The sequence below is a fragment of the Sander vitreus genome, chromosome 12 (genome assembly GCF_031162955.1).
Source record: "Sander vitreus isolate 19-12246 chromosome 12, sanVit1, whole genome shotgun sequence".
In the NCBI taxonomy this organism is placed as follows: Eukaryota; Metazoa; Chordata; class Actinopteri; order Perciformes; family Percidae; genus Sander; species Sander vitreus.
The window spans coordinates 22328814-22342380 of NC_135866.1; the positions used below are offsets into that span (position 1 = coordinate 22328814).

Sequence of the window (13567 nt, forward strand, 5' to 3'; positions counted from 1 at the left end):
CCATGTAACTATAATAGTGTTGGACTCATCTATGAATGCAACACATTTATTGCTGCTGTCAGATGAAGGCAGGAGAATAAAAACGACCTTTTAACTCTAAAATGGAGAAAAAATATATGATTGCACTAAATGGAAATTCTCAGTCAAGCATGTGCAAGTACAGTATTTTTGTTAATGTACTTTAGTATATTGTAATGCACCTTTATTCAGTAACATGAAAAGGGCCTGTTGAAAATAAGTTTGCTAAAGCCGTCAGGCACACGCCCTGTGTGTGTGTGTGTGTGTGTGTGTGTGTGTGTGTGTGTGTGTGTGTGTGTGTGTGTGTGTGTGTGTGTGTGTGTGTGTGTGTGTGTGTGTGTGTGTGTGTGTGTGTGTGTGTGTGTGTGTGTGTGTGTGTGTGTGTGTGTCAGATTCCTCTGGACTCCACCCTGCTCTTCACTGTTCCGGGAAATGTTCTTCACTACTGCTGCTGCTCAACATACAGGACAGACCTGAGAGAACAGACGGGCAGGCCGCCGAACAACTTCATATTAACCACAAACCTAACTGAATCTCTTCAGTAGGCTACTTTGGAGTTTTTTGGAAACAAAGAGGACTTTCCGACACCGGAAAGACTTCCAGTTTTCCCATTTTACCGCTGAGAAATATTAGGTTACGACCAGACTGTTTCTTTCGTTGACATCTCATAGTTGGTAAGAGGAGCTCATTTTAAGATGTTTTCATAGCGGGTTAATGGTCCCGAAATACATTTTACATTGAATTGAACCTGTTGCTAGTGGTGTAACCTTGTATTTTCTGTTAGCTAATTCATGGCAGTGTAGCTGCAGGCTAACGCCACTCACCTGAAAATACTTTTTGTGAGCCGGGGTTTATTTCTTAGTAAACAGGGTGCAGTGGGTGTAGTCAGCCTTGTGTTTGAAACAGCTCACGTGTTCAGTCAAGTTCCGAAGTTAAAGTTTAATGTAGTCATAGTTAATCTGATACCTATGCTACAGAGCTGTCTTTGGTCCGAATCTGAAATGGGGAACTGATGGTGCATATTTTCTGTCTGCAAACGTGGTTACGTTTACACACTGGGTTGTTTGTTTACTGCATTGCTCTCCGCTGCAACACCATGCTACAGTGCATTTCAACCCAGGAATAGTTTTTTGTACAGGGCAGACATTTTAACTGTCATACTAGAAAAATCCCAGGTGTAACCACCAACATTAAAGATGGCTTCATTCAGTCCCACTGAGCCAACATGCATAGGACCAGGGCCCCAGACAGACCTGAAAGGGAATGTAGCCATAACTAATACTGATTTTATATTAACTAATTAATTCCACCTGTTTCCCATTTGGTGTGATAACTTTGTTGTGCATTGATGGGCATATTCCTCTTGATTCATTCATTCAGTTGTCCGTCACCATACTGCCCATAGACGCAAACACTGCTGACGTAGCTGAACTCCAGTAATGGACGTGTGGTAGTGCGGCGGGGGGGGGTGAACCTTATTTTGTTTTTTAAAACAACGATTTTAACGATTATTTAATTATTAATTAATTGGCCAAATGTTTTCTCGATTAATCATATGATCATTAGGTCTATAATCATCAGATTACCGACCAACGACCAAAAGAAAAAATACAATATCATCCCCCTCCCCCACCCTAATATTTTTTGTAACAGGAAGAAACACAATGCAAGATTACGTGATTTGAAAGGGTGAAAAGTCATGATGACAAAGGCCAAATGCAGGAAGTTGTTTTAGTAACAGTAGTTGATCCTCACCAATATAAGCTAAGTGTGTGTGTGTGTGTGTGTGTGTGTATGTGTATGTGTGTGTATATATATATATATATATATATATATATATATATATATATATATATACACACTTTTTAACATGTTCAAAATAAACTTAACTAACAGTTAAATCAAAACCTTAGACAGTCTCAACAAAAAGCAAAAATGAAAATCTTTGTCAAACCGGTTCACACTGTCATTGTTTTGGGTATTACATGATTATGATGTCCGTCCAAATGACAGGCTTTCATGTTAACTTTTCTAGAGAAGAGTTAACACCCTCCCATTCAAACACCTTTAGCCCTCTTATCTGCTAACTGTGTCTCAATGACCAAACCAGTGACCAGTTCTGTGGTGCGTTCTGTAAATGCAGATACTCTGAAGCACTTTTTCCATTTAGTGTTTTCTGTTCTGTTGCTTGGTGCTCTGGATGTGATGTAATGGCAGCATGAGGTGGAGCCAGCTCTTGAATTCCTTTACTGTGCGTATTCCCCTAAAATGCCCCAGTGAATAAATGCGTGATTGAAAAGGAACCTACTTACAGTCTTTTCATTATGGTGGCTTAGTGTTTATATTGTAACGAGTCAGAAATCGTCTGCAAAATGGGTGAATCCATTTTTGGGAGAAATGTGTTTTGAAAACTCAAATTATTCACGTTGTAAAAGTGGGTTAATTTTGTTGCTAAAGCACTAACAATATCCTGTAAACGTACCACAGCTCTTTTAATAGGCTACATAGGAACATGGAATAGTTTGGCCATATGTGACAACATTATGTGTATGAGTGGGTGTGTGGTCTATTATAAGACCTTTCCCTCAGAGACGTATGTGGTGGTTCCTGAGCCTGTGGTGGTTTTTGGGACCACATTGCTTAGTAGAACCATATGTTAACTTTAACCTGTAACAACCCCAAATGTATCCTTTAAGTCAAACTCAAGTATGATTATTATTTTTACCCAACCAAATCTGAGTGTTAGATAAATATGTGCGCACACAAATTCACACACACCAACAGCTGTGCTGTGCTTTTTTGTAACTGAAGCCAGGATTACTCATTTATGTACGTGTACATGTTTGCGATGGCTTATATGATACTACTACCGTTCACTCTCTCAGCTTGTGTACATTGAAATGTGAAATAGACGTGAACTGTATTTTCTCCAACTTCCATCCTTAGGTAAAATGTCCAGGTCAGACTACCCTCCAGGGTACGATGACTCCCGGGACCTGCTGTATGCACCTCAGGGTGGAAATTACCCACCACCCCCTGCGTATGGCTTCCCTGGCTTTGGTGGTCCCCAGCCAGGCCAGCCCTCTGCTCCCTACCCCGCTGGTCCAAACGCTTCTATGTATCCAGGCCAGCCAGGGGGCTATCCACACGGCCAGCCAGGGGGCTATCCACACGGCCAGCCAGGGGGCTATCCACACGGCCAGCCAGGGGGCTATCCTCCCGGTCCGTACCCAGGACAGCCTCACTCTGGTGGGCCTCCAGGAGCTGGCTACCCCAGTCACCCTCCCATGCCTCCTGTCATGCCACCTACCATACCATCAGATATCCTGAGCTCGGGTAAGACAGGGACTGCTGAGCATATCAGTGTATGTCTTCTAATTTTTTATTTAAAAAAATGTTTAATATGTGAAGTAAGCACTGTGCCACTTATGACAAACATTTTAAATGATGATGTACTTTGTCCTGACATTTTAAAAGAAAATACACTGGCTTGATGAATCAGTTGAAAAAACAAAATTAAGAGTAAAACATGGGAAAATATGCGTATACACTTTTTGCCCAGAGTTGGGGCCTTTTCACACCTGAAAGTCCAAACCAAGGTTCACGCTTCTGTTACATTGTATACATTTGATCCGGTTAGTTTTGGTTACACATTGCAATTATGCGAGCTGCGCTCTAAAGAACTATACATGTCATACCTACGTCCTATCGTCATCACCTACATGATCTCCCTATACTTCCAGTTGATTGGTTTGTACACAGGCTCTCCTGTCCTCTCGTATCCTCTCTCTCTCATCCTTGGAAAATAATTGAAAAAGTTTTGGGGATATTTTTTTCCAGCTGACTCTTTGTCTAACCAAGCGTCAATTAAACACTCCTCCTCTCTCCATGTGCTACCCGAGGCTTATTTAGTTCTGTTGCATTGTATTTACTTTTTCCGGTTCTGACCATAGCCTGCCAAAACTTCTTGTAACTGGTCCGAAAGGCTGAACCATCCAATAAAATGTTTTCACACTAGAACCGAACCGCACCATGGTTCAGTTTGATCTGGACCGAGATACCCTCTTTTCGTCGGCTGTTTGGTCCGGACCGTGGTCCAGCTGAGGTTTCACACCGGTGTCATTTTTGTTCGGATCAAACTGAAAATTTCGAAAGGTCAGACCAAATGCGATAGGTGTGAGAGGGCCCTTAGATGACAAAATCAATACTACTATTACTGTACAGTAAATGTGAAGCTACTTAAAGGAGATGTTTAGCTCAGCATAGGACTGGAAACACTGTTAAATTTGTGTACAGATTAAACAAACTAGATGTAACACATCATCACAATACAACAACTGAGCTGTGGAGGTGCTGGTAGGCAGATTAATTACCTTTTGGACAGAGCCAAGCTAGCTGCTCTCCCCCCCCCCCCCCCCAGCTGTCTTTATGCTGAACTAAACTAACCATCGCCCCGCTGTACAGACATGAGCGGTATCAATCTTCTCATCTGACTCTCGACGGCAAGAAAGCAAATAAGCGCATTTACCAACATGTCAAACCATCACTTTAAACTTTGATGTTATGATGCCTCATCTCTAACTCTTGATTGGTGAGGGATGACACGTTTTCTGTAGCTCTTTGTGGTCAGTGCTCATATTTCTGTTCTGCTGACAAACGCAGGTGATGAGTTCGCGGCAAGCGACCGCGGTTGGGACAGTCTGAGCATTCGTCATGCCTTTATCCGAAAGGTAAAACACACATTTCACACAAACAATAATGAATTAGCCGCAGTTTGTGTCTGTCATGTATTATCATTACATTTAAGTCACAGAGCAAAGCGAGGAACGACGGGGTGTAATGTCCCTTCCTGTATGCATGTGTTTTTCAGGTGTATTTGATTTTGGCATCTCAGCTCCTTGTCACCACAGCCATTGTGGCCGTATTCACATTTGTGTGAGTATACAGAGTGTGTTTTGTGTGCCTGTTTTGTATTTGTGGCTGAGCGTGTCACACTGTTAACTCTGCCTCGGTTTCTCACAGCCAACCTGTCAGATACTTCGTACAGCGAAACCAAGCTATCTACTGGGCATCATAGTAAGTCCTACACTGTATTTACCTCAGGACATTTAAAGTTACGTTTTATAGGCATCAAAATGAAAGTTTGTGAAGTTCAATACATTCATCTTTGCATTTTGTTGTTTTAGTGCTGTGTATATTGTCACCCACCTTGTGCTGGTCTGCTGTAAGGGCCCCCGGTGAGTGACTGCTCAGTTTTACAAAGAATATTTGTACAAAGAATATTCGTAAAACTGCATTTAATCTTCCAATCGCTCTTTGTAGGAGAAAGTTCCCATGGAACGTCATTCTGCTGTTCCTCTTTGTAAGTAAGATGACTTGCGGTTGACTTGGGAATTACTGGCAGTTTCCTGGACTTGAATCAAGTCTATTCTTAGACTAAAACACTGTAGCTTTCTTAATGAAGCTTTCCATCAGGCTACGCTAGTATCTTTCCAATGCTAGATGTTTGACTGATAGTAGAACTGACTGAACAGTGAGTCAGCACCACACCTGACCCAGGCTGTGTTTGCATAATGCCTTTTGATATGTTGTTTCTGTGTTTTATCAGCTCTGTGCACAAAATGGCTCCATGTATTACTTAGTGGACTGATATTAGATATGTGGTGGTCATTTCTAGATGATTTCCACATTATTGAGACTTTAGCACAATAAAATATATATATATATATATATATATATATATATATATATATATATATATATATATATATATATATATAATGTTGCAGTAATAAATTATGTATTATCATTTATTTAAGGGGACCATCACTTTTTTCTCTGCGTATTGTTTTTTATAGCTTTATATTGATAGATGTTTAGGTCAGTTATAGGATTTTTCTCCCCCCTCATGTTGTGATGTGACTGTATTTTTTTGATGGAAAAATAAACCTTTTTATTTAATTTTTTTACAGACCCTGGCTTTGTCCTACATGACTGGATCCATTTCCAGGTAAAACAAACGTGCATAGTCCATGCAGTAGTATATAAACATCCAGTGGTTAGTATCTCTCAGAATGAACTCTGTGTTGCTTCATGTTTTTAGTTACTACGATACAAAAGCAGTGTTTCTCGCTCTGGGGATCACTGCCGTCGTCTGCATCGCTGTCACCGTCTTCTGCTTCCAGACAAAGGTTGTGTGTGTGTGTGTGTGTGTGTGCGTGCGCTTATTAGCTTCAAATGGCCACTGTGTATTTGTGCGGTCACATGTATCAACCTGTTGGTTTCTCTTTCTAGGTGGACTTCACCAAGTGCCAGGGCCTCTTCTGTGTCCTGGGAATTGTGATGTTGGTGACTGGCATCATTGCAACTATTGTGCTGTCATTCAAATATGTGAGTTTTTCTGTAAGGCTGATTAGAACAAAACACTGCTTCCTGATAACGCACAAGTTTCCATCATTGTAATGCCTGTTTGTTGTTGCAGATTCTGTGGCTTCATATGCTTTATGCAGCGATGGGAGCCATAGTTTTCACTATGGTGAGTGTTACGCAGTTTCACTGTTGATGGTGGTTTGTTACTGTAATTTTTTGTTACAGTTGCACTGGTGGTAGTACATGTGTAACTCTCTCTTTCAGATCGTGTTCGAGTGTAATATTGAATGTTTCTTGTTTTGTCTTGTAGTTCCTAGCGTACCACACGCAGCTGCTGATAGGGAACAGGAAGCACTCCATCAACCCAGAGGAGTACGTGTTTGCCGCGCTCTCAATCTACGTTGACATCATTCAGATTTTCCTTTTCCTGCTGCAAATTATCGGTGCTTCGACCAAATAAGTGCACCCAAGGGTACGCAAGCAACTTGGGTCAACAGAGTGCAGATTAACGCCTCCAAAACCATTCGGTGCCTTTTTTTTTTTTTTAAACCTTTTGCTTTGTTTTCAGCCAGAATCAGAATACATTTAGAAAATCATGATACACTCAAGATTTTTTCCTGAAATTAATTTTTGTGTTTCTGTGTTAAGTGACTTATCAGTGGTTTAAAAAGAATATTAATACTACAGTATAAATACAGCAAATACCTTTTAGACACTGGATTTAAGTTGAGGCAGACAGCGTCTCAACCTTTCTTCTCTGCATGTAGAAACTGTGGCCAATCTGTATATATGTTGAGAAAATGGGCAACCATGTTTATTTTATGTTTAAACTCCCAGTTTGCCAACAAAGAGGCCCACCTCTCTGTTTGGCTTTGAAGTACAGTAGGGGTTCGCAATACCACAAAATTTGGTTTCCGATAGAAGTAATATCAGGGCCAGGATCGTATTAATACCGATACTGATACTCTTTATCTTTAAGTGTATGAATCATTAATAGGCTGCTTCTAAATACATTTTATTTACCAATAATTAGTTTTTCAAACATAAGGCATTTCTTTTTACATTAAATATTATTATACGCTGTTTATAGTTCCACATTTTGCGAAATACTTTTCTGAGTTTGATGAAAGGATTGTCAGGTTACAAAAAAATGCCTACTAGCACTTCTAAAGCTAACTACTTATCTTATTATACCTTGTTTGTTTAATCCCTAAAAAAACTAAGTGTATGCTGGACTTTTTCTTCTAGTAACTTCCTGAGCTCATTTTTATACTAAGGTTTTTGTACAGACTAAACAAACAAGGTAGAAAGTGTTATTTAGTGAGCTTTACACGTGCTGGTAGGTTTGTTACCTTTGGACAGATCAGGCTAACTGTTTCCCGTTTTTATGCAAAACTAAGCTAGCCTGTTGCGAGCTCGCTTCATATTTAGCATACAGACATGAGTGATATCGATCACCTCTTTTAACTCTCAGCAAATGTATTAAGTGAATGAGCATATTTCTCAAAATATTGAACTTTAATGATGTGCATGGTAAATAGTAATTGAGATGTGAAGAGAAGTGTTTGTGTAAAAAAACATGTAACCTTTGGTAAACTACACATGGTGTCTGCAGTATTGATACTTTAGCGATAGATCTGCACACCCCTGAAAAACAGCTCAGTACACCTAATGACAGACACTGACCTGCTGTCATGGCTTCATATTAACAAGCCTTTGCTAAAGGTTTAATCCACGTTGCTATATTGTAACTATATATCGTAACTATATGCATTCTACATCACTACAGTGCCTTCACAGGATGAGGTTTCTATATATATATATATATATATTTTTTTTTTTTACTTTAAGAAGGGTTATATTCCAGTGTTTATAGTATTGATACATATGTCTGTTCATGTATTCTCGTCCAATCTGGGTCAGATACTGAGTGCCAGCAGGGTGGGTTTGTCCATACAGGATAACACATTCGGGGCCATGGTGTTAAATTATTGGAACATTCCTGAAAGTCAGTGAGTTCAAGCTAATGTGTCTAAAAGCTCCTAAATGATCAACCCCAACCAGCTGGTCCTCTGCACATGTTTATATTCAGTATAGACCCAAGTTACATACAACCCTTGACTCAAACAACTAAGGCAGACATTTTAATGTGCAGAAAATGTGTTTGCCTTTTCATATTAAATAAACATTTGTATTTCATATGTAGTTGTACCATTGGTGATACTTTTTCGTTTTTGTATTCACACATTTATAAATATACATTTATTTGTTTTATCATATTTATAGAACATCAGCATTTAGGCTACTATATGGGATAATTCCTTAGATTCAATGAAGTGGTCAACCTAAGCAGTGTGATCCATCTTTGTTCATAAGCAAGATAAATCTAATAAGACGCAACAACAAAAGGCTGTCCTGATTAAAGGCTCAGTCAAAAGCACATTCCTGCATCTGCCTCTAGAAGAAACGTTCTCAGAGGTTTTTCAGAGTTCTCTTCTGTAATCAGTCTTTGGGCTGTAGTGCAGCGGAGTCACCGTCTCAGTGGTGACATTCAGAATATGGTAGAAATCATTGCAGCCATATATGTACATCATTGTTCCAGTTTGACATCCTCTGCATGATGGCGGTAGCGACTGCCTTCATATTCTCCCTCGTTTGACCTTTTCATCCTCTGGCGAACTTTCAGCTGCTTCAGTCGGTTCTTGTCCACTTCTCTCTTGGCCAGGAGGAAGCCGATGATTCCAGTGGGTAGGCCTATCATCCTGGAGGAGGGCGATTATATTGATTATCATACTCAGTGGGCAACACACACAGTATCCATTATTGATGCTAAATCTAGATAAACTACACATATTGTAGTACGGAGGGAGCCAATCAGGTGAGAATGCAAAATGTTTGATTCATGGTTGGAAAGCTAGTTTTAGGAGATTTCAATCAAATCCCTCCTTCCTCTCTGATTTTACTGAACTCACACTAGACTCATCTCTCTCCACGTCTGCTGCTACTCGGTGATTTAAACATCCACATGGACTCCCCCACCTGCAAGCTCTCATCAGAACTCACCATTTTACTGGACAACTTCTCTCTCGCCCAACATGTCACATTCCCCACCCATGAAAAAGGACACATCCTCGACCTGGTCTGCTCCACAAACCAACCGGTGCTCGACCTCCATCCATGCCCCTTTCCCCTCTCTGATCACAAACTGATATGTTTCACCATCCCTTCTCCAACCCCACGCCTCCTCAGAGAAATCACCTTCCGCAACCTCAAATCTATCGATCCCCACCATCTCTCTGACCTGCTCTCCACCTGGACTCAACCCTCACCGGATGACCTCACAAACCACCTCAACTCCACCCTGTCTACCTCCCTCAACACCCTGGCCCCCATCAAAACAAAAAACTTCACTTTTAACACCTCTTCACCCTGGTACACACCTGCACTCCGGAAAATGAAACAAACTGGCCGCCAACTTGAACGTCTGACAATAAAATCATCTCTCGCAGTCCACCATGAAGCCTACAAATTCCACCTCACTGCCTATAAAGACGCCCTCATTGCTGCTAAATCTGCCTACCTCTCCACTATCCTCACCAACCCCTGTCAAAACCCCAGAACCCTCTTCTCCACAATGAACAACCTCATCAAGCCTCGGACCAACACCCTCCCTACCTCTACTCCGGATCTCTGCAACTCATTCCTCCACTTCTTCGCTGACAAAATCAACATAATTTACAAATCTCTATCCCCTAGTCTGACCTCCCAGGATCTATTCCAGCACCTACCACGACCCCTCTTCTCCCCATCCCTCCTGACCCCTCCTCCACACTGCCTCCTCTCCCAGTTTGACCTGGTCACCCCTCCTGAAATCTCTAAACTCATCAGCTCCTCCAAACCCACTACCTGCTCCCTTGACACCCTCCCAACTCCACTCCTGAAGTCCTGCCTCACCGTCCTATGCCCCTACCTCACTAACCTTTTCAACTCCTCATTGTCCCTTGGAACTGTCCCCTCTGCCTTTAGAACTGCCGCTGTCACCCCAATCCTTAAAAAACCTGGTCTGGATCCCTCCTCCCTCAACAACTACCGCCCAATATCCAACCTCCCCTTTCTGTCTAAAACCCTGGAACGCATAGTCGCCTCACAACTACAAACCCATCTTCATGCCAATAACCAATTTGAACCTCTCCAATCTGGTTTTCGCCCCCTCCACAGCACAGAAACCGCTCTCCTCAAAAGTCCTCAACGACCTCCTCACCTCTGCTGACACCGGTTCCCTCAACATCCTTATCCTCCTCGACCTGAGTGCAGCCTTCGATACCATGAGCCATAACATCCTGCTCACCAGACTAAAAGACCTCGGTATCGAAGGTACTGTACTCAGCTGGCTCCACTCCTACCTTATCAACAGATCCCACTTCATCTCTCTCCATAATCACACCTCTGCCACAGTCACACAAGGTGTTCCAAGCCTCCGTACTCGGCCCCCTCCTCTTCATCATCTACATCCTCCCTCTTGGTCAGATACTCTGCCACTTCAACCTGGACTTCCACTGTTACGCCAATGACACCCAGATGTACCTCAGCACCAAATCCCCTCACAATCCTCCCCTCTCCCACATCAACTCCTGTCTATCAGCTATTAAAACCTGGATGAAACACAACTTCCTCAAACTCAACAGCGATAAAACAGAATTCCTCCTCATAGGCTCCAAATCCACACTCCGCAAAATCAATAACCCCACTCTCACCATCGACGGCACCATTGTCTCCCCATCTCCCTAGGCCCGTAACCTTGGTGTGATCTTTGACTCCACCCTCTCCCTTGAGCCCCACATCCGTCATGTCATTAAAACCTCCTCCTTTCACCTCCGCAACATCGCCAAAATCAGACCCTCTCTCACACCTCCCGCTGCTGAAAGACTCATTCACGCCTTCATCTCCTCCCGACTGGACTACTGCAACTCACTTCTACTCGGCATCAGCTCCACCAACATCAACCGACTCCAACTGGTCCAGAACTCAGCCGCCCGACTCATCACCCGCTCCAAATCCTGGCACCACATCACGCCAGTCCTAAAACAACTCCACTGGCTTCCTATCTCCCACCGGATCACCTACAAAATCCTGGTCCTCACCTACAAAGCCCTCCACCATCTGGCCCCCTCATACCTCACTGACCTCCTTTCCCTGTACCAACCCTCACGGTCCCTCAGATCCACCTCAGCTGGTCTCCTCTGCATCCAAAAGTCCAACCTCTGCAGTTTTGGGGACAGAGCATTCTCCAGGGCAGCTCCCAGGCTCTGGAACTCCCTCCCCCAAGAGATCTGCACCTCTGAGTCCCTCACCATCTTCCAGTCTCGCCTCAAGACCCATCTCTTCACCACTGCCTATCCCTAGCCCCACGCCCCTCCCCTTTTCATCTGTGCCTGAATCTTGTTTTGTTTTGTTTGTTTGTCTCTATTATCTATACCCTGTAAAGCGCTATATAAATTCAATTTATTAGTATTATTTGTTTGTGTTTCTCCTTGTAATTAAATCATCCAGTCTTTGCTCTCTAGGAATACACAATGTTAGTTGTAACACTACTTAGTTGCCAGTTTATTAGGTACACCTAGTTCGAACTAATGCAGTCTAAATACAACAGCCCTGCAAAGGATCGTTACACTCATGAAGGTTTTTGTTGAAGCTGTTTCAATCAACTTCATGGTCATGTTTGAGGCTGTACTTTGTGGTGCTGTTGAGTTGTATTGCGTTAGTTTATTGAAATATTTTGTCCACCTTGTTTTTATGAGTGAGTGTAGAGATTATAATGTAAATTATATTATCTTCATGAAAATAGGATTTGCAAAACTGCTGTACCTAATGCTGCCCAGCAGCAGTAGTCATAGTGCAGAGAAACATTGATGATGATCAAGGCAAATTGCTCCTTATACTGTACATAAAGAAAAATGGTCTGTTGATGTTTGGTACTAACCTAAATTACAAACATATTGTCTCATGAAAAACAAACTGTAGTATAACGCCTTATGTGTAGCAGAATGTAACTCAAAACCAAAGGTCTCTATGTGCACAGTTACATTTAGATTTAGGTGAGAATGACTAAATCCATTTCATAATATTTTATTGCTCATTAAACGATGACTTAGGGGCTACATTTTGTAGTACAATGTCTGGGATCTTTTTTGTGGAAATCTCTTTGTTGAGCTGGTGACAGGAGAGTTCTTTGTTTGGATTGCTATATGTAAGAAATTATGTCTTACCACTTTAACTGTTTGGTGTCTTAGAAGTCCAAGTTGGATGTACACTTATGTTTGTGCAATAACGAACAAAAAATGTTTTCTCCTACTAGTAATGCTGCCAATGATACTACTTCTGTATGTGCTACATCAGCACTACTCCATACAGCTGCAAATACTAGTGTTACTGCTGATACATGTGTGGTTTAGTTATTTTTGCTCATCCACAAATCCTTTCTAGTTATTTTTGTTAAGTCACTAAGGGTGTGCATGAATTAAGAGAAGAGACTCACCAGGCATAGCCAATCCCCATCATGGGATTCTTCCCCTTTTTCTTGGGGATGTATTCAGGACCCTCCTCTTCCTCGGCCCTCTTATCTTCTGTGTGGCTGCTGGCTGTGCTATGGGGCTGGCTGCTCTTCTGTGGATCTGTCCTTGAGCTGCACAAGGAGGTAGCAGGGGAGACATGTAGCGGCCGACACTGAGCAGCATGCAGCCGCAAACACTGATACACTGTCGGCGTTTGGCTCCACCGGCCGGAAACAAGGCGCACACCTAACAGGAAAAAAAAAGAAAGAAAAAAAAAAAAGACCTTTATTCTTCAAGTATAACACTTCTGTCCCCTCTGCGACGGGGTTAATATGAGCGTTGAGTCTGGTTATACGTCATATAAAAAGAAAATGCGCGTGTTGTCCAAAATATTAGAAAGTAACGTTAACGCTACAATGACGTTATTTCATGTTACAAAAATGCCTCTGCCAAAAGGTAGCTTTAATGTTAACTTCATGAATGTCGAGGGCCACTTTTACAGAACATACAATGTTAACACATTTGTATTTTACCTTTCAGTGCCGTCCCGACTGCTGTCACGTAGCGTTCCGCCATGTTTGTTGAATAATGTTGGGCATGCGCAGTGACATTTTCACCATATCCGACTG

The 13567-nt window shown here is 42.1% G+C and overlaps 2 protein-coding genes across 2 annotated transcripts; one reads left to right on the forward strand and one right to left on the reverse strand.

Moving 5' to 3' along the window:
* The first annotated feature begins 485 nt into the window (after positions 1-485).
* On the forward strand, positions 486-8588 carry tmbim1a (transmembrane BAX inhibitor motif containing 1a). Its single transcript, XM_078264637.1, has 12 exons — positions 486-692; positions 2965-3354; positions 4681-4748; positions 4889-4953; positions 5041-5094; positions 5205-5255; positions 5341-5380; positions 5991-6028; positions 6122-6209; positions 6313-6408; positions 6500-6553; positions 6698-8588. The coding sequence occupies exons 2-12, from the start codon at positions 2970-2972 to the stop codon at positions 6845-6847; spliced, it is 1089 nt and encodes a 362-aa protein (XP_078120763.1). The 5' UTR covers positions 486-692; positions 2965-2969; the 3' UTR covers positions 6848-8588.
* LOC144526905 (uncharacterized) lies at positions 8519-13532 on the reverse strand. The gene is made up of 3 exons (XM_078264640.1): positions 13472-13532; positions 12923-13184; positions 8519-9149 (listed from the first exon to the last, which is right to left on the reverse strand). The coding sequence occupies exons 1-3, from the start codon at positions 13512-13514 to the stop codon at positions 8978-8980; spliced, it is 477 nt and encodes a 158-aa protein (XP_078120766.1). The 5' UTR covers positions 13515-13532; the 3' UTR covers positions 8519-8977.
* Positions 13533-13567: the final 35 nt, after the last annotated feature.